The 22,124-nt window shown below is 39.2% G+C and overlaps 1 protein-coding gene across 15 annotated transcripts in view; it reads left to right on the top strand.

Moving 5' to 3' along the window:
- The window catches only part of CADPS2 (calcium dependent secretion activator 2), a 485,983-nt gene that overhangs the window by 379,000 nt on the left and 84,859 nt on the right, over window positions 1–22,124 (top strand). For all 15 annotated transcript variants that reach the window (XR_012334053.1, XM_073809879.1, XM_073809876.1 and 12 more), the window contains one exon: window positions 9,662–9,765. Coding sequence is in view for 14 of the 15 variants with exons in the window: in XM_073809879.1 (XP_073665980.1) it covers window positions 9,662–9,765 (104 nt within the window). In the remaining variant the exon portion in view is untranslated. The remainder of the gene's footprint in view (window positions 1–9,661; window positions 9,766–22,124) is intronic.

Genomic DNA, 22,124 nt, shown 5'->3' with positions numbered 1-22,124 from the left:
TGGAGGTGTAAGGGTATTATTCCCTTTCTGTGGGAATGTAACAAACGACTATGGACAGGCTGCTTGTTTCAGGTAAATGTAATTAGAAGACAAGAAGATCTAGGCATGAAATTTAAGACGCTATAGGCTTTAATTATATGATAATTTAGTATTGGCATGGCATAATTGAGATTATTCTGATGGTTTTCAGTTTCTGAATCTGAATTATATTGGGGAGAAGTAAATACAGTATACATATATATATATGAAGAGCAATAAACCAGGGAAGGGACCATTTCTCAGTTTCAGCTGCTGAATGTAATCTGTGTATGTGAAATACAGATATAGCTATCATGGCTAAAGCCCAGTCTCTAGAAAAGCCCCTGTTATGCAACTAGCTGACAGAACTGCCAGTGGAAGAAAATTTCTGCTGTCACTAGAATCCTACCACATAGTTCTAGCCAGAGCTAACCAGAGCAAAGTAAATATGCATGTAAGAAAATTTTTTTCTCTTTCAAGCCTTCACAGGCTCTGCAGTCAGCAACACGATGCAGATATTTTCTTCCTGTGAGATCTTAGATCTTCTGGTTTCACAGATTTAAGGAGAGCCAGAATCTCAACAGCTAAAAGGACTAAGTTAAAACTTTAATAAAACTCAAACCAAGGTGTCTGTTTTTCCAATCTTTTTATTTTTTTTTCTTTTTTGGCCGCACTGCGTGACATCTCAGTTCCCCGACCAGGGATTGAACCCTGGCCATGGCAGTGAAAGCCCAGAATCCTAACCATGAGGCCACCAGGGAACCCCCCTATTTCTCCACTCCTATAAGTCACATAATTATAAAAGCCTGTGACAAATGTTAAACCAAATAATATTAAATTGTGTGTGTGTGTCCTAATAATCCTCTCTCTGTAATTCCATCACCATCATGTCTTTAAGATCTTAAGAGGAGACGATGCCTCCATATTCCTCCTCAAGGAAGGTTCACGAAGTGTCACTGACATTTACGTCCAGAGGTATCTGACTTTTTGTGGCCAGTCACTCATGGATCACCACTGGCTGTTGCCTTATGGAGGTTGCTCAGTTTGCATCCAGTTTGACTGCCATTGCCTCTAGTCCAGTGTCCAATTCTCCTTTGCTCTATAGCTGACCATTTCCTTAAAAATGAACGTATTGATGCAAAAGAGAATCCAGGTAAAGCAGCTAACGTGACTGTGACTGCAGGACAGTTATTTGAAAGCACTGTATCATTAGCATGGTTAATTCCAAGGAGATATTAACTGCAACTGTTGGTTTAAATGACAGGGTCATTAAAAACAAGTTGGCCCCAAAGGGAGCCTTGGAATTAGGAGGCCACAGACCTATTGTTTTCAAACATCTGTGGCATTGGTATTCTCATGGATTTTAAACGTCCATAGGCAGGCCATAACATCATAGATTATTTTCATTCATCTAAGGATTGTCCAAATATGTACCTCATCCTATCTGGGATAACAATACTGAAAGGTAAAATGTGTTCCGATTCTACACAAAAGTCACCTTTTTCCTAAAATGAAGTTTATGTAAAGATATAGCTTGGGCTTCCCTGGTGGTGCAGTGGTTGAGAATCTGCCTGCTAATGCAGGGGACATGGGTTCGAGCCCTGGTCTGGGAGGATCCCACATGCTGCGGAGCAGCTAGGCCCGTGAGCCGCAACTACTGAGCCTGCGCGTCTGGAGCCTGTGCTCCGCAACAAGGGAGGCTGCGATAGTGAGGGGCCCATGCACCGCGATGAAGAGTGGCCCCCGCTTGCCACAACTAGAGAAAGCCCTTGCACAGAAACGAAGAACCAACACAGCAAAAATAAATAAATTAATTAATAAACTCCTACCCCCAACATCTTCTTTTAAAAAAAAAAAAAAAAATATATATATATAGCTTGATTTCGGGTAGGTAAAGGAGGAAATAATCTGAAGGTTAAACAGTTCATCTTTGTTTTTCGTAAACACTAGTAGTTCTCAAAGTGCATTCCCCAAACCAGCACCATCAGCATCTCCTGGGAACTGCGAGTTCTTTGACCCCAAGCAAGACCTTCTGAATCTAAAAACTCTAGGGGTAGTGCTGTCAATCTGTGTTTTAACAAGCCCTCCAGGTGATTCTGGTGCATGATGAAGTTGCAAACTACAGACCTGTACTGCAAATACTCCATTCATTGATTAGAGTGATGTATTATGTCTGGCAGTCATAGAACCGTAATAGATTGCAGTCAGACAAACCAAGAGAGAGTCCGTGATTCTCCATCCTTTTGCATCAGTTGACGTCTTGAGGCGTCACATACTGGGCAAGTAAGTATAGGTCAGGCTGGAGAAGTGGCGTTTAGATTGAGACACCGCCTCTCTGCTGGATTCTGAGGTGGTCTTCTTAGCCAGAAAGTTATATACTATTCCCTCTAGGGGACTAAGTCGAGGGAGATGCCCGCCCCCCCCCCCCACCCCGCACGGAATCTTCTAATCTAGTCACAAGCTCTAAAGGTGGCAGACAGGTGGGAGGGGGAGGGGTTGTTTTGTTTAATGGGAAAGTGTTTGATCTCCTGCCCTCCTTCCCTCTTGGGATGAAAAGGCCCATGAGTATTGAGATCTGGCAGGGGTAGGACTCCCAAGGGCCTAGCTGTACTAGACTCTGGTACTGTATCACTCACCACAGGTTGCTATGCCTGGAGCTAAAGGATGGGTCAGAAAATCTCAATAAAATTTACACTTTCCAACTGAGTCCTCAGTCTGGGTCATGCGAAGAGGGAGAACACTGATCCCAGACAAGAATTAAGGTAGGTTTAAATTAGGACAAACTAGGGAGCCAGTAGAAATTCCTGAGCCGGCTGGGCTGGCCAAAGGGGTGTATGAATGGAAAAAGGCATTGAGGATGGAGGTGGTAGCTCAGATGGAACCGTTTCTGATCTCTCTAACTGGTACAAATCATGTATGTGCCCATAGCCGTGCGCAACGTGTGTAATGTGGTTTTGCCCTATGTTTTTGTAAGAGGGTGAGGTGGCTGGTGGGAGCAGTCACCGTCTACTTTGGTGGAGAAGGGGCACAAGGAAATAGAGGGGTCCGTTCCACCATTTCTCGTCGGGGTCTGTGGGTAGATAAGTTTTTCTGACCAGCAGTCCACAGAGAGGGTGCTGACAGTCCTTGCTACTGAATGAACTTTAGAGTTTCAGGTAGAAGAACTCAGGTGTTGTACCCTTGGCCCAACTTCCTTGTTTAGTTAAACCTCACAAGGCAGAGCCTCACTACTTGGGTCTCCACAGTGTCCCATGTAGATGCTTCCATGTTGCTGACATCCTTACTCCTTCCAAACTGTAGGCCTTCCTTTAACTCCTTTCTCTAGAAAGTAGTCATTTGCCCATTTTCTCCCCCTCATTCCTCTTCTTCCTCTTTCTTTTATTTTTTATTTATTTATTTATTTTTTAGGATTTTTTTTTTACATCTTTATTGGAGTATAATTGCCTTACAATGGTGTGTTAGTTTCTGCTTTATAACAAAGTGAATCAGTTATACATATACATATGTCCCCATATCTCTTCCCTCTTGCGTCTCCCTCCCTCCCACCCTCCCTATCCCACCCCTCCAGGCGGTCACAAAGCACCGAGCTGATCTCCCTGTGCTATGTGGCTGCTTTTTTTCTTTTTTTCCCCAGGACCTGCAGTTCTCCCCAGTCTTTTCTTCAGGCATACAAGTTTCTTGCCTCAGTTACCTCCTGAATGTCAGGGCTTTCTCCGCATTCATCTGATTTTTGTCCTTTGGAGGGAGGGAGTTCTTTTTCTTCAGATGGGAGGAGGAAAAAGATGGGAGACCTCAGTGTCAGACTGCTGCATTCTCTGATCTAATGTTTCTGAACTCAAACACCCACCCATTAAAAGGATAATTTGATTCTGAAGAACTCCATATATTACGCATGAGCAATTTAAAGCCCTCTTTTTGATATATCTTTGATCCTATTTCTTGCAAGCTAGTAACTCTTTTCTTGCATATTGAATGCATTTAATTCACTCTTTATCAGAGCTTTATTATAGAACTTCCTCATATTGACCAAAAATGCATGGGATGCAGCTCTATCCTCTACTTCATAAACTGGTTAGGGAAAGAGATACATAAATTGTTTGAAGGCAGAAATACTGTTTTGTTCATCATTTTATCCCCTCAGTTATTAGTACAATATCTTACATGCAATATATGTTTGTTGAATCAAATTCAGGGCCACAAAATCTGGGGATGTTGAAGAACCAGCAAGAAATCTTAGCGCAAGGGAGGAGATATGGGGATGTATGTATATGTATAGCTGATTCACTTTGTTATAAAGCAGAAACTATATTGTTAGTTTCTCCAATAAATTGTACTTCAATAAAGATGTTTAAAAAAAAGAAATCTTAGCGCATATATAGGAATTATATGTTGGCGCACTCTAGCTGTTATCATGATGTAGATGCAGAGGAGAGTAGACGAGGCAGTATTGCAGTGGGATTATCACCATAGCCCTTCAATCCAACACCATCTTGAATTCTAGTCCTTGTTTAGCTGCAAGTACAAATACAATCAGTCTGTTAAAAGTTAAGGTCAAATATATTTCAAATTTCTTTGTATCTTATATGGAGAAAAATGGACTGAAATGATTTTACTGGTCTTCTCCCCATATCCCCTTACAGCCTTCACAATGAGCATCATTGTGTATCCAATGTTACAGGCAGTGGCAGGAAAGGAGGCAGCCAAGGAGAGGATGCTGAGAGTATGCACCCTCTTTGAAGCAGGGGAGCAGAGTTAAAGCCTGCCAACACAATGGTCAGGCTGTCTTCTTACATCTCCCCACCTCCGACTTTTTTTTCCAGTGAGATCTCTTCTTAAATGTACACAGGTGCATAATTACAAGGGGTTGCTTGGAGGAGCCTAGCAGTGTTGCCATAGAAAAGTAAAAGTGTTCCAGAATGAAGAAGTATCGTAGCCAAGAGCAATACATTGAAAGTCATCAAGAAACCTTGCTACTTTGGGGTGTATTTGTTTTAAATGCCACTATTTGAAATGCGTTACCAACTACCAGCAACTTGGCGTGAAGCTTGAAGAATATAGAGGCATCTGTAATGCTGTAGAAATGTTGCAAAAAGAGGGAAAGTGGACATTTTAAGGGGGAATTCTCAAATATTCACAGTGCTCGGAATTTTAATGGAGCTGTTGATAACCTTGTTATCTAGCAGAGTTCTAGCTAAAAAATGCATTAAACTTCTTGGCTGTACTCAAATGAGTGGCAGCCAGAGATGGCATACATAGTGTACTTGATAAAAATGCTGTTTGTTTAAAGTATTAGAGTGGTCATTATGTTCAAGTACAAAGTTTTGATCCTCTCAGTAAATTTAATTTAGAAAGAATAAAGTGTTTCAGACTGTTTTTAAGTTTCAGTAGAACACAGGGTACTCTGTGAGTTTTTCCTTAAGGGAGTGTTAAATGTAAAAGCTGGTTTTGATATATTCACACATAAACAGAAATACGTTTTCAGGTTGCTTCCTTGATTCTTTCCCATTATTGCCTACTTGTGGCTAAGGATATGGTGACTTTATAAACTCAAGCTTTCAGCTATTTCAGAAATTTACATTGAACATATATATTCAGTTGAGTGTATGTGTGTGTATGTTAATCCTATTCAGAGAATTTGAAAATGGAAAAGAATTCAAGTCACTGGATTATCACTGTTTTAACCTCTCTAAGACACTTTTCCCTAATCTGGAAATAGGGCTCCTGATTCCCTAACTTTCAGAATGGTTTTAGGGATAGAGTAAATATTGTACTAAAGTATGTAGGAAAAATAAGTTTCTCTTCTGTGATCAAAACAATTACATTTTGTTGCCTTTCCCTTTCCTCATGAAGTTGAAATGATATAATCCAATATAGGTAAAGCCCAAAATTTATAGGAAGCATAGACTCTCTTAGCTAGAAGGAATCTTAGCGCATATATGGTTCAGTAATGCTTACCATTTGTTTGGCTCATAGACTACTTTGAGAATCTGAAAGTTGTGATCCTTCACTCCCCCAAAAATGCCTCTATAAACAAAAATTAGCATATAATTTTAAGGGGTTCAAGGACTCCCTAAAACCTATTCCTAACCCCTAGGGTTAAGAATCCTCAACTTAATTCAACACCCTCATTCTAAAAATGGAGGGACTTCCCTGGTGGCGCAGTGGTTAACAGTCCGCCTGCCAATGCAGGGGACACGGGTTCGATCCCTGGTCTGGGAAGATCCCACATACCACAGAGCAACTAAGTTCGTGCTCCACAACTACTGAGCCTGCACTCTAGAGCCCATGAGCCGCAACTACTAAGCCCATGAGCCACAACTACTGAAGCCCCTGTGCCTAGAGCCCGTGCTCCACAAGAAGAGAAGCCACTGCAATGAAGAGTAGCTCCCACTCGCCACAACTAGAGAAAGCCCATGCGCAGCAACAAAGACCCAATGCAGCCCAAAAAAGCAAAAACAAAAAAATCTAAAGATGGAAACATTAAAGAATATAAGTGATACGCTCTTGAGAATTAAAAATTATTTTGAAAACTCTACCCCAAAAATCTCTAATAATTTAAGAACACAGCTTCATCAATTATTTGAGCAGTGTCCTTGGACTACAGCTGCATTTCATTGATGGACTTGCTGTCACTCACCCTTGGTTTGTGAGTGACAGAAGAGCTATTTGCAATCCCACACAAAGTGAAATGAAATAATTTGGGCATTGATTCTATTTTTAACATGCCCTTTCCCAAAAATTATACTACTGCATCCTCAGTAAACATTCATTAAGTACCTGTCATGGTCCAAAGCCAATTCAAGGTAGTGAGAGCACAAGATCATGAGACCCAGTTTCTGACTGATCTGGGCCTAGTCTAGTAACAGCTCATGAGCTGGTAATAGGGGAACCCAGAGGGAGGAGCGACTCACCCAGCCCCAGAACTTTGAGAAGGTCCTACATTTAAGGTAGCATTAAAGCTGTGTCTTGAATGATGAGTAGGAGTTTTCCAGGCAAAGGATCCAGATATCCTAACTCCCTGTGCATGTAGATTTTACAATGCACCACTTTCCTTTTAGTTTAGAATAATTTGCTTGCTTTAAATTTTATGTACATGGTAATTAGGTGGGGTGGCCCACCGAAGACCCATTTGGTGGTTTCATCAGCCACGCATCTCCATTCTCCGAGCTATGCAGTCTCCAAACCTCAAGGTCATTGTCCTCCCTGACCCGCAATTTCTAGTCACTCACAAAGGCTTGCAAGTCCTTTCTTCAAAGCGTCCCTTCTACCTTTCTCTTCTTTTCTGTTCCCATTACCGTCTTCCCATAGTTCCCCATACGCTAGACCTGGTCCCCACCAGTCCTTCCTTGTACTACACAACCACAAATACGTTCTCCCAAAATTAATTTATTCTGAAGCCCGGCAAAGAAACATCTGCTCCAGGTTACCAGATAGGATATTGTTACTGAGTCTGTTTATTTTCTTACTTAAAGCCTCAGAGAAAAGCTGAGAGAACCCTGCTCCGGACGTGCAGGCTCAGTGGCCATGGCTCACGGGCCCAGCCGCTCCGCGGCATGTGGGATCCTCCCGGACCAGGGCACGAACCCGTGTCCCCTGCATCGGCAGGTGGACTCTCAACCACTGCACCACCAGGGAAGCCACGATCCAACCTCAGGCTCCTCACCCATCATTTCCCAGAACTTTTTTACTCCAGCCAGGCAAATGCAGGGTAGAGATGCTAAGAGCCCACACCAAGTCAGGTCTCACCTTTACCACGTGTTAGCTGTGGCATTTCATCTCTCCAAGCTTGTTTCCTCATTTACGACTTACATGAATAAATAACCAAACGGCTTAAAGCTGTTAGGAAAATTAGTGTGATGACACATGGGAAGTGCCTGGTGCTGGGTCTGACACGTAATTGGCTCTCAATAAATGGTGACATTTGTAGCCACCTTCATCATCACCTTCCTCTGAAACGCACCACATCTCTGACATGCAAGCATTTCTAGAAACCCTTGCTCCTCTTACCCAGGTCATTTGCTTCTCCTTTAGGACCTGCTTCAGGTTCTGCTTATCTTCCCACTGATATCCCGCCCGCCCCCCCTAAATACACCTGCTCTCAGCAGTCTCTCCTAACATCGCCTGCCTCCCCTCTGTTTGCTTTACACTGTTTCCAAACTTTGAAGTTTCCTCACTGCAATAGCGAGAGCTGCCCCCAAGTGGAGCAGACTGTCGTGCAAAGTCACAAGCCTCCTTGACTTCACCCTCGTTTGAGGATGTTGAAGTGATCATGAAACAGACGGGAGGTTGGATAGTGGATGTCTGAGGGTCCCAGCAGCAGTGATTTTTGGAGTCTGAGTGGTTTAAGAGCAGGGACGTGTCATCTACTTCCTCCTACTTCCCACAGCTAAGATTATTGTAGGCACACTCAACTCTGTTGTGTTTGGCGGACTGTTTTCCTGAAGAATCATCCTGCTCTTTGATCCCTGTGACAGATGAGCAGTGGCGTTAATCCTGCAGGGGAGTTTGGGAGGATGTGTATCAGGGTTGGAGGATGGGAAACCCCACGTGCATCACACTGGGACCCATAGTGAGCTTATAAAAAGTGTTTAATGAACAAGCACCAATCATAGGCTGTTTCACTGAATCGTATGTCCCTTGGGAACAAATTAAGAGCAAATGGAAGTCTTCCAAAGTTAAGGCTGAAGTTATAGGGAGATGTAGAGGGAATAGATCTCTTGCCCTGCCCCTGCCAAAAAAACAAAAAACAAAAGAACTCCTTAGGTTCCACAGAAAAAGCTCTTTATCTAAACATTTTATTTCTCTTCCTTACAATCTCCATACAGGGGCAAAGAGAGAGTCCAGAAACGTTTATCTTTAGTATGCTTATTGGAAAGTCTATTCCTCACAGTTGTGAAACAGTTTCATTACACAGGGCACCTCTAATTTTTGCCAGTTCGTTTTATCTCTGAAATCAACTGCTTTGCCTTCTCTGTTGCTGAATTTCAGCTGCACTTAATCTCATTGTGGCCTGGCCTTTTTATACCAGTTTGCTGTAATGCTGAGAGAACCTTCAACTTTAAAGAATGGCTCTTCAAGCCCTCCCCGGTTGGAGGAGAGGAAATCAGTTAATTGCAGCCTGTCAGAGCTGTTTTAGGTGACTTTGTACTTCTTCCATTTAAGATCAACATGAACCTTAGACATTTCAGGCTGGAAATCTAAATAGCAACAGAAAAGCCTGCGTTTCACTAATGCCAGGAATGACTCATCTCGTGAGAATGGTATTATATTGCTAATACAATACAGAGAGAAGGAAAAGACTGTGGTATCTGCCTTTCTTTGTATTTCTGACCTTGAGGAGAATTATAACTTGTTTGTTGCAGAAGTTGAGCATCTAATGTGCTGATGCACCTGTTAGTTGTAATATGTTAAATGGCAAAGCACTTGCAGTTTCCCATGATTGCTTTGTGGGTGAAATATTTTGTGCAATCTTGTGAACTGATTTTTTTTTAAAGACTGTATTCATTTGTATTTCTTGTCTCTCATTTCTCAAAACTGTGCTTTCTCATTCTATTTCAACACCCTGGTCTCATCATTAACATCTTAGAATCTGCTTGGCTTTTTATTTTCAAGGTAACATTATTATGATCTGTTTTTAATGCAGAGACCATGAACCAGGCGACTCCTGCTAGGAAGCTGGAAGAGGTTCTTCATCTAGCAGAGCTCTGCATAGAAGTCCTACAGCAGAATGAAGAGCATCATGCAGAGGTGATGGCTTGTTTTAACTGTCACATAAAGCGTCGCATAATGTTTCACCATAGTGGGAGCAGCACTGAAGAAGTGGCTTTTTTTTTTTTTTTTTAAGAAGTGCCTTTTGATACACATCTGGCGATTTATCTACAGAAAACTGAGAACGTGTGTGCATTTCCTGGAAATATAACTCCTATATGTTACAAAGGAATTGTATATGTATATAATTTAGTATCTGTTCCTGACAACTGTCTTCCTGTGAGGAACGTGGGAGAACTTATGGGATCTGCCTAAGGTGTACAACTAGTAAGAAGCAGAGCTGGAACACGAACCCCCATCTTGCGATGCCAGATCACTTGCTTTTCCCCTGTGCCCCGATTGCTTTAGTTTCGAAATGTAAGTTAATCAATGTGCAAAAGGGAAAGTAGTGATAAACTATAGGACACCAAAACTGAATAGAAGACATTCAGAGCTGTATGATTGATAACTCCAGTCTTTCACTTTTACCGTCAAACTTTTCTTTAAATTTTCACTAAACTTTCGTTTTTAAGAGGTTTTTAAAAGTTCTAATACTAATTATATACTGACATTCACTAAAAATATAGAATGGTATTTCATCAGGCAAACTGCTTATTCTGAGACTTAAAAGTGTCATTCTTTCTAATAGCCATGAGTTTATTTTAAAAAACAAGAGTCTTCTGACTGAATTAGGTAGGGGAAATGTGTAGGATTAAATAAATGTAATAAATTTCAGTGCCCTAACAGTGCTTTTATTCTTGAGGAAGCACGTGAAATGAGTAAGTATGAAAAAGACCAGGTACAGAAGAATTTATAGAATATTTATATTTAATGAAACCTTGTTCTCAAAAATATAAGAAACTACAGGAAGTACGTTTTAAGCAAATTCTCAGAAAAGAATATTCATGAAACCTTGCTATAGGTAACTAAGATTTATTGTATCTGGTTATAAATATGATCATTCAAAACATCTGCTTCTAGCTCACACTATGGAATCTAGCTTTTACCTTGCATCTGTCATGTGTGAACTTGTTATGGATATTTTATTTTAAACTGAAGAAACAGCTGCTTCAATAATTTGAAGTGAATTCCCAGGAGGAGCTTTTCTAGGCTAATACTACCGCTATGTTACAATGAAAATGATTATATGATAAAATGTATGTATGTGTTGTCTTTTGTTAAAAGGCATTATCATCAGAGTATTAGACCTTTTTGAATTAAAAAAAATTCTGATTGGGTATCCAATTTCATCTAAACAGGTACATCTAATATTCCTATACCTTTCACAAAAATTACATTTAATTTTCCTGCACTAATAAGGGAAATAATAACTCTCCTGTCTTTTAAATGTAATTAGCATTATATACTCCCTGCAACCACTACATGCTTGTTAAAGTACAGTGTATCCAAACACAATTAAAATGTAAATATTACTTAGTTTCTAATCCACAAAAATACAGTTGACTCTTTTGAACAGAGGTAATCAAAACTCATAAATGTAACTCAACTATATGCCAAAATATAGAAGTGTTATGAGGACCTCTTTTTAAAATGCTTTGTAACACTATGACATGTCTTCATTCCACAATGCTTCCAAATTCTTGGGATTCTTCAGGGAAGAGAGGTGAGTAAAATTATTTTCACCATTTTTCTAGCATGGAATGACTCTTTTATGTGAAGATAAGATAGAACACACTCTGGTTACACTTTTAAAGCCACCTTAGTCCCTCTCCTTGGAATTAAAGACTGTATCTCTTTAAATGGGCAACTCTTTGTTGTACTGTTTCTGTGAAGGTGTCTTATTAGTAATTGCATGCATAATTATTGCTGGCCATCTAAGTACAGGCCAACTGAGAGGGTTTTGCCATTTTGGTTTTGGTTTTATCTTTTAGCGGTTTTTTTTGGCCTTTTTCTTTTTTTAACCAGGAGATCCAGCTTTTCCTTTGAACAATATTGGGGGGTGAATTGATCTGATTCCAAAGTCATTTCCACAGTGAATTGATGGACTGCATTGTACACTGATCTTGATTTTGCCGAATGTCCAGGCTAGACTCTACTGCACAAAAGAGGACCCGGCCCGGCTCCCTTGGTGAAGGTTAATGCGTCTGCCTCAGAGACCTTCAAGTGGCCGTGTGTCAGCTCCTCTCATTTCCCTCTCCTTTCCTCCACAGAGGCGGTTCACTTCACAAGGCCAAGAGGTTGTTTCTGTCCTTCAGCAATTTCTCAGTTAAGCAGGTTTCACGTCCTTCAGATCTTTGACAGTAACTTACTCATAACACAGTCCTCCCTTCTCTCTGAAGGCCTCTCCACCTCTCCCCTCAGGCTTTTCTTCCGATTTTCTGTGTTTTCTTTTGAGAAAGACAGTTCACACTCCTTTCCAGAAAATCTTGAAGGACGTCTTCCACATTCCCGTGATGAGACTGTGTCTGACCAGAAATTTAGACAAAACGGATCTGACAACTGTCCATCCAAGGCCACTCACTCTGACAAAGGCGGCAAGTCCCAGATGCCGACCAGGAAGCCTTAGGCTCTCACCAGCCCACCCCCTCCACACACACGCAGCACTTTCCTGCTAAGAAAACTTGCCAGGTGCACAGCTGGTCAGTGACGGGGTGAAGACGCAGGCCAACTCCAGACTCCACACTTTCCAGGGAACCACATTGTTATTTCTTGGTTTCAGTAGAATGGCAGGTATGAGTGCCTTGTCCTAGTTTTGCTGGCAGGTTTGGCACTTAGCATCGTAGCAGGGATATAAACGCGAGAGGAGGAGGATGGTGCAAGCCTGGGGATGTCCCTTCTCTTCTGTCAGGCTCTTCTCCTGGCATATCTTGGGACTCTGCTATGGGGATGGAGGGCTGGAAATATCCCTCAGTGAAGGGGCAGAGAGAGAGGCGACATGATCGACATGAGCACAGCTCAGGTTGTTACTTTGTGATTTATTGTTGCAGCAGAATCTTAATTGAGGGTCCCTGAAATATTTTAAATATGATATTGTCCACCATATCAGTGACACTGTAGGCCAGGGGGATGTCTGGCGGTAATTCAGTATTTGCAACTTAGCTCTCGGTTCACTGCAAATGGTTGATGCATCCTGCCCTCCAGCTGGCTGGGTCCCAGGCTGCTCCAGCAGCAGAGTCAGGGCAGGGAAGGAGTTCAGTACGGACACACATATTTGTGCATGTGGTCATTCACATGAACATCGGTATCTGGACCAGATTATGCGTCTGGATGGATTCTAACATAAAGAGAATGGATGTTTGATTTTTAAATTTTTTTCCATTGTTTTTACTTCCTCATATCCTTATTCCTCTCTACTACCATGCATATCTAAGGACCATCTTAAAGTGTAGTTATACAAAACTTGATCATAGACAAGATCTGTTTACTACCTACTACTAACTAAATTGCACTCATCTCAACAGTTGAGTTGATCTTATTTGCCTAGTATTTATATCTGGATAGCCAGTGAGATAAATCGATATTTTCTTTTTTAGGACGGGTTTAGGGTTAGATTAGCCTGTGGTCCAACAAATGTTCCTCTTTTTGGAAGAAGATGACCAGTAAGTGGCTTTCATACAACTAAGCTACAGAGGCAGAATTCAATTTGCAGCAGTGACTCTCAAACGAAACTGCATCGGCAAAAATATCCTATCAAAAATGTTTGTTAGTCACTCACTGACTTATAAATGTATAATATTAAGAGTAGCACTTTACCCCAACATGTTTTGAAGCATTTTCAGTTCTTCATCTCACTTGGTTATTTCAGTATTTATATTCATCTATGAACACAATTAGGGAAAGATTTTCGTGAATCAAGAGTGCAGAAAACTTATGATTCGTTTGGCAGTAGTTTAGGTGTCACCAGTTTAGTTTAGTCCATTCTGCTGGCTCCTCAAAAGCACTTAAATATTTCTAGAATATGACCCCTTAGCATTATGTTGCTCTGTGTGTATGTTGGGGGTTGTGGTGATGCCCTAGACACTGGGTATCCTAGACACCAGGGCTTTTAGGATCATCTACAAAATACAGGATTGCAAGCTGATCTTTTCTTGGGGGGGAAAAAAGCATGTAATACATTACAAAATCAGACATGCTATTTTTGCTCATTTATGCAGCCATATTTTTTGTGGTATTTTAAATTATGAAATGTTTACTATATTTTGAGGGTAAAAGTAATCAAAAGCCTAAGACCTCAAAGAAATTTGAAGAGATATAAAGAAATCAGACCGTTAAAAGGTGCTCCGGCAAGAAAAAAATCAGAGGACATTAACATTGGTCTGATCTGCAAAACTAGACCAACAGACAGACAGGCCCTGTGCCATGTATAGTTAATTAAGAAGAGGCTGTATGTGTAAGAGCTTGGTCTCTACACTCCAGCTGACCTGGATTCAAATTATTGCTCTGTTACCTACCAACTTTAGGCAAGTTCTTTAATCTCTGAGTTTGCTAACCTATAAGATAAGGATAATTATACCATCTACCTGAAAGGAATAAGTAAGATAATGTATAAAAAGCCTTTCGAATATTACAGTAAACCCCCTACATATGAACCTTCAAGTTGCTAACTTTCAAAGATGCGAACATACTTTCTCATGTCCAATCACGTAAGTTAGTTCACCTGTCTGGTGTACATTGTCACGTGCCTGCATCCTCTACAGGTGGTTGTGCTTTTGTGTACTTTACTGTACACAACTGTATAGAGTACAGTAGTACAGTATCTTTATTTCAAGCTAGATCTACAAGAGGACAACTTCACCGAACTCCTTCCTGTGCAGACCAAGGAGCTTACTAATAAAGACCTGATGGAATTGGAGGCCCAGAGGAAGGACGAAGAGAGACAAGAGGAAGAAGAAGTAACTGAAGAACTAAGAGATTCACAATGCAGGAAATGGCAAGGGGATTTTCTTTAGTTGGGAGGCACTGTTAGTTTTTGAGGCACGGGACCTGAATGTAGAATGGTACACGAAGGTTGCAGCAGCCGTTCAGAATGGAATCCAGTGCTACCGTGTCATCTATGACGAGAAAAAAAGAGCTACTACCCAGACATCACTGGATCGTTTTTTCAAGACGGTAGATAGAATTGGATCCAGCAAGGAACCAGAACCTGTGCCATCAGTGTCAGGCGTGAGTGAAATTGCAGCTTGCCCTCCGTCTCCTATTGCTGACAGTCCTTCACCTCTACCATCTCCCACCTCCTCTCCCTCCTCCAGTCACTAACTCTGCTTGCCTGTTCACTCGATGCCAGCCCCTGTATGCCAGCTGTTGTACTGTACTACTGTACTTTTCAAGATACTGTACTGTAAGATTAAAAATGTTTATTTTTGTTTGTTTGTTTTTTATGTATTATTTGTGTGAAAAGTATTATAAACCTATTACAGTACAGTACTACATAGCTGATTGTGTTAGTTGCGTACCTAGGCTAACTTTGTTGGACTTACGAACAAATTGGACTTAACGAATGCACTCTTGCAACAGAACTCATTTGTATGTAGGGGACTTACTGTACTTGGCACATAGAAACTATTCCATTCATGTTGGATATCATTATTTTAAAAATATATAAAGTCACAATATAAGATTTGTGTGACTTTTGTCTCATTTTTATGTTACTGATAATGATTCATTTTTTTACTTTTGTACAGCAAGAGATTTTCATATTCCTTGACTTTTCCAAACAGCCCTGGAGGAGGCTGGTACAAGTATCGTTATTAGCAATTTGCAGATGAGGAAATGGAAATCCACTGAGGGAACTGATTTGCCCATCATCACTTAAATCTCACCAAGTTCAAAAGCTCAGTACTCTGCTTCCAGTTTCAGGGATAGTCTTAGCTGCCACTATTTTCAACTACTCTGAGTAAACAGACACGGCTTTCAAAGTATTGTCAGCCTGCCACAGATATTGTTCTCACTGTACAAGATTTATTTACTGTTAGAACTTTGATAGAAATCGTATGGCTAAAGGATTACAATCAAGTTTTGTTTTGTATTTCCTTCTTAATCAAGTTAAACATTGCCTTCTGCCTGTGCTGTCTCATTTACACTAATTAGTGGCTTAGCTTTAGAGCCAAGATAACTCTAACCTAGATAATCGTGACTTTTGATTGGTGCCCTACAGATGGGTGTGTTGCTGAGAAGGGTTTTCTCCTCCCTGGTGGAGCCCCTCATGCTGTGGAGCCTCAGCCACTCCCAGGAAGTGGCGCTCTAGGACAGAAATTATATAGCCTCTGCTCTTACCACCAGCCCGGGGTGCGAGGACTGCCACCCAGAGGGATGGCAAAAAGCAGGAGGGGACAGGTGGGAGAACTGACCCTGTGTTCTCAAGGTAACAGCCTGCAACCCTTGCTTTTCGTTTTCAAGGACAGTGGTTCCTTAAAGCTTTCTCTGGTCATCATTAGAACAATAAGCATTCGTCACAGATTGGCTTACGTTCATTAGGAATAACATCATCAGAGATACAATTTGAAACATAAATATATACTTCAGCAAAACATAATGTAAATTTCCAGTTGATAGCAAAGTCTTGCCGACCTGAAGCTGTTATTTTAAAGAAAATTATCTTCCATCGTGTTCCATTCCCCACTGCAACTCTGTCTTCCAAGTAAACTTTAAAAAGAGCTTTGGAAATTTTTCTCAGAGTCTTGATACAATCTTGACCTAACGTGGCTGTTATTGTCTTAATTTTAACCTTTCGCAAAGGTATTGGTTGTGAACTGGAAGTGAGACTTTGAAAATGTCTCTCTTTGCAGTGCTGCATTTTCAGTAGCATTTCTATCCTGCTCTACTCAGGGAGGAATCTCAGATTCTTCTTATCTATGTCACCAACACAGCTCTAAAAGACAGGAGCAAGGTATATGCAATGAAATTGTGTATACTATTTTATTTTTTTCCTTTTATATTATTGTCATATAACCATTCTAGTAGAAATTTAAACAAAAATTATTCAAATATAATATTTTCAAAGAGCAATAGCTTGGTTTACATAGAACATACCACTTCCAGCAGGTTTTCACATTCACATGTTTATACAGCAAAGTCGAAGTTATATGCTTTGAGCCAACCATTAAAAATGTTCCTACCTCTGTAGTCTGTGATTTGTACTACACCACTCTTTTTTTTAGCCAGTGTTTTCTTCAGTTTCCGTCTGCTAATTAGTTACACGGTAATGTTTTTTATAAACATATTGAACATTATTATTGTGACAGAAGTTTTTAAGAAAATACTCAATATGTCAATATTTTATAATCCACCTTTTTTTGGTTTGTGGTTTGACTCTTTTTGTTATAATCTAATTTATACTGGAGGGAATTGAATGGAGTTTTGCGACCACAAATCTCACATGTTCTTAGAAAGTTCTTGAAAGTAAATATGGACTTCTCTGAGTATATAGTATGATTAAACATTTATTAAAAGTTACTTTTAATTGGAAGAATAACAAGAACATCTGTATCACAGAAATGTGTGTGCTTTGTAGTTATTTGGTTACAAAATTGTAACACTTATCAAAAGTTAAATGAAAATAAGGGGGAAAAGACCTGAGAGACATTTCACTAAAAACAGTATAAAGAGAGCCCTAAAACATATGTAAAATGTTAAACTCATTCAAAATTAGACAAATGCAAATTAAAACAAAACTGAGATACAATAGCCAGAGAAGTCCACATTATTTTTTGTGAGTGTGATAAGAACACTTAACATAAGATATACCCTCTAAGCAAAATGTTAAGCATACAATACAGTGTTGTTAACCAAAGGCACTGTGCTGTATGTAGACCTCTAGGATGTGTTCATCTTCTATAACTGAATCTTTGTACCCTTTCACTAATACCTCCCTTTTTCCCTCTTTCCCCAGCCATTCTACTCTCTACTCCTATGAAATTAACTATTTTAGATTCCTCATATAAGTGGGATCATACAGTATTTGTCCTTCTGTGTCTGGCTTATTATACTTAATATCCTCCAGGTTCAGCCATGTTGCCGCAAATGGCATGATCTCCTTCTTTTATCAGACTGAAAAATATCCCATTGTATATAAATGTCATACTTTATTTTCTATTCATTCATTTGTGGACATTTAGGTTGCTTCTGTGTCTTAGCTATTGTGACTAATACTGCATTGACCATGGTAGAATATGTATCTCTTTGAGATCCTTATTTCAATTCCTTTAGATATATACCCAGAAGTGGGATTGATGGCTCATATGATAGTTCTATTTTTAATTTTTTGAGGAACCTTCAAGTGTTTTCCATAGTGACTGCACCAATTTACATTCCTACCAACAGTGTACAAGGGTTCTCTCCTCTACATCCTCAACAAAACTTACCTTTCGTTTTGTTTTTGCTAATAATAGCCATTCTAACAGGTGTGAGGTGATATCTCATTGTGGTTTTGATTTGCATTTGAAAATCAAATGATGATTAGTGATGTTGAGGACCTTTTCATATACCTGTTGGCCATTTGTTAGTCTTCTTTGGAGAAATGTCTGTTTGGTCACATGTCCACCTTTTAATCAGGTTATTTCTTTTTTTGCTTTGAGTTTTAGGAGTGTATTATATATTTTGGATACTAACCCTTTATCCAGTATATGGCTCACAAATATTTTCTCCCATTCCTTTGTTGATTGTTTTCTTTACTGTGCATTAGCTTTTTAGTTTGATGATTTGCCTGTTTTTGCTTATGTTGTCTGTGCTTTTGGTGTCATATCTAAGAAATCGTTGCCAAGGCAAAGTTAAGAAGCTTTCTCTCTATTTTCTTCCAGGAATTTCACAGTTTCATGTCTTAAGTTTAAGTATTTAATGCGTTTTGAGTTGATTTTTGTATATGGTGTAAAACAAGGGTCCAGTTTAATTCTTTTGCTTGTGGATATCCACTTTTCCCAGCACCGTTTATTGAAGGGACTGTCCCTTCCCCGTTGTATATTCTTGTCACCCTTGTTGAAGATTAGTTGACCATATATGTGTGGGTTTATTTCTGGGATCACTATTCTGCTTCTTTAATCTAGGTGTCTGTTTTGATGCCAGTGCCAGATTGATTTAATTACCACAGACAGCTTAGTAATATACATATTTTGATATCAGAAAGTGTGATGCCTTCAGCTTTGTTCTTCTTAAGAACACTTTAGCTATCTGGGATCTTTTGTGGTTCCATATGAGTTTTAGGATTATTTTTTCTATTCCTATAAAAAAAAGTTCAATGGAATTTTGATAGGGTTTGTGTTGAATCTGTAAGATTGTTTTGGGTAGTATGGACATTTTAACAATATGAATTTTTCCAATCCATGACACCAGATATCTTTCCATTTATTTGTGACTACTTTAATTTCTTTCATCAGTGTTTTATACTTACAGTTTACAGGACTTTCACCTGTTTGGTTAAGTTTACTTCTAAGAATTTTTACGCTTTCTAATACTATTGTAAATGAGATTGTTTCTTAATTTCTTTTTCGGATTGTTTGTGTGTAGAAATGCAACTGATTTTTGTATGTTGGTTTTGTATCCTGCATCTTTGCTGAATTTGTCCATTAGTTCCAACAATTTTTATAGAGTATTTAGGTTTTTCTACGGACAAGATCACATTATCTGCAAAGATAATTTTACCCTTCCACTTTGCATACCATTTATTTCCTTTTCTTGCCTGATTGCTCTGGCAAGGATTTCCATTACCATGTTGAAAAAAAAGTGATGAGAGTGGGCATCTTTGCTATATTCTGGATTTTAAAGGGAAAGTTTTCAGTTTTTCACCACTGAATGTGATGTTAGCTGTGAGCTTCTGACATATGGCCTTTGTTGTGTTGAGGTAAGTTCCTTCTATACCTAATTTGTAAGAATTTTTATCACAAAAGGATGTTGAATTCTGTCAAATGTTTTTTCTGCATCTACTGGATGATCGATCATGTGATTTTTATCCTTCTCTCTGTTAATTTGGTGTATCACATTGATTGATTTGTGTGTGTTGAACCAACTTTACATCCCAGGGGTAAATCCCACTTGATCACAGTGTCTGGTCCTTTTAATATGCTGTTGAAATTGATGTGCTAATATTTTGTTGATAATTTTCACATCCATGTTTATCAAGGATATTGGCCTATATTTTTCTTTGCGTATGGTGTCTTTTTCTGCCTTAGATATCAGGGTGATACTCTCCTCATAAAATGAGTTTAGAAATGTTCCCCCTTGGGCTTCCCTGGTGGCGCAGTGGTTGAGAGTCCACCTGCCGATGCAGGGGACACAGGTTCATGCCCCGGTCCGGGAAGATCCCACATGCCGCAGAGCGGCTAGGCCCGTGAGCCATGGCCGCTGAGCCTGCATGTCCGGAGCCTGTGCTCCGCAACGGGAGAGGCCACAGCAGTGAGAGGCCCGCGTACCGCAAAAAGAAGAAATGTTCCCCCTTCTATTATTTGAAAGAGTTTAAGAAGACTTGGTTTTAATTCTTCTTTAAACGTTTGATAGAATTAACCTGTAGTGCTATCTGTTCCTAGGCTTTTCTTCTTTGGAGGTTGTTGATTACTGATTCAAATTCCTTACTTGTTTCTGGTTTGTTCAAGTTTTCTGTTTCTTCTTGATTCAGTCTTGATAGATTATATATTTCTAGGAATTTATCCTTTTCTTCTAGGTTGTCTAATTTGTTGATGTATAATTGTTCATTCTAGTCTCTTATGATTCTTTTTTCTTTCCTGTGGCATCAGTTGAAATGTCTCCCTTCCATTTAAATGATTTTATTTATTTGAGTCTTCTTTGTTTTTTTTCTTTTTAATCTAACTAAAGTTTTGTCATCTTTTCTAAAAAACAGCTCTTAGTTTCCTTGATTTTTTTCTATTGTTTTTCTATTTTCTGTTTCACTTATTTATACTCTAACCTTTATTATTCCTTTCTTTTTCTAACTTTGAGCTTAGTTCTTTTTTTTCTGGTTCTTTGAGGTGTAAAGTTATATTGTTTATCTGAGATTTTTTTTAATTTTTTAATGTAGGTATTCATTGCTATAAACTTCCTTCTTAGTACTGCTTTCACTGCATCCCATAAGTTTTGGTATGTTATGTTTTTTGTTTGTCTCAAGATATTTTCTACTTTCTTTTTGCTTTCATCTTTGATCTGATGTTTGTTCAAGAGTATCTTGTTTAGTCTCTATGTTTTTTCTCTTTTCCTTTTGTTATTCATTTCAAGTTTTTTTCTACTGTTGTTGGAAAAGATACTGGGGATGATTTCAATCTTCTTAAATTTGTAAAACTGTTTTTGTGACCTAGCATGTGATCTTTCCAAGAGAATGTTTCATGAGTACTTGAGAAGAATGTATAGTCTACTGCTGTTGTATGGAATGTATGTATGTGTCTGTTAGGCCCATTTGGTGGTGTTCAGGTCTGCTGTTTCCTAACTTCCTGTCTGGGTGATCTCTCCATTATTCAAAGTACAGTATTGAAGTCTCGTATTGTAATTGTGTTGCCATCTATTTCTCCCTACAGAGTCAATGTTTGGATTACATGTTTAGGTGCTCTGATGTTTGGATGCTTATATATTTATAATTGTCCTAGCTTCCTGGTGAATTGACCCTTTCCCATTATGTAATAACCTTCTTTATTTCTTTTGGCAGTTTTTAACATATACTGTAGTTTGTTTGATATAAGCATAGACACCCCTGCTCACTTTTGGTTATCATTTGCATGGAATATCTTTTTCTACCCCTTCACTTTCAGCCTATGTGTATCCTTAAATCTAAAATGAGTTTCTCATAGATAGCAAACATATAGTTTTATCTTGTTGTTTTACCCATTCAGCCACTCTGTGTCTTTTGATTGAAGATTTTAATCCATTTACATTTAAATTAATTACTAATAGGTAAAGCTGACCTCTCAACTGGACTTCAGAGCTTTTAACCATCTATTTTAAACCTATAACTCCAATCATATACAAAATCCTGCACTTGGACTTCCTACACATACTTTATGTTATTCATGTCAAATTTTACCTCTTCTGTACTATATATCCAGTAACAAATTTTTGTGGTTATAGTTATTATTACTACTTTTCTCTTTTAGATTTTATACTAGTGTTAAAAGTTATTTATGCACCACCATTACAGCATTACAGTATTGTTTGTCTACATATTTACCTTTACCAGTGAGATTTATACTTTCGTATACATTTGTGTTGCATTTAGCATCCTTTTGTTTCAACTTGAATTTTCCTTCACACTTTTTGTAAGGCAGGTCTAGTGGTGACAAACTTCCTCAGTTTTAGTTTGTCTGGGAAAGTCTTTATCTTGCCTTCATTTTTAAAGGACAGTTTTGCTGTGTATAGTATTCTTGGTTGGCAGTTTTTTCTTTAGCTATTTGAATATATCTTACCACTCCCTCGAAGCCTCTAAGGTT

This window comes from Tursiops truncatus, chromosome 9 (assembly GCF_011762595.2).
Source record: "Tursiops truncatus isolate mTurTru1 chromosome 9, mTurTru1.mat.Y, whole genome shotgun sequence".
Taxonomy (NCBI): domain Eukaryota; kingdom Metazoa; phylum Chordata; class Mammalia; order Artiodactyla; family Delphinidae; genus Tursiops; species Tursiops truncatus.
Note: the sequence above shows the minus strand (reverse complement) of the source record. Positions and strands in the feature narration are given on the sequence as shown.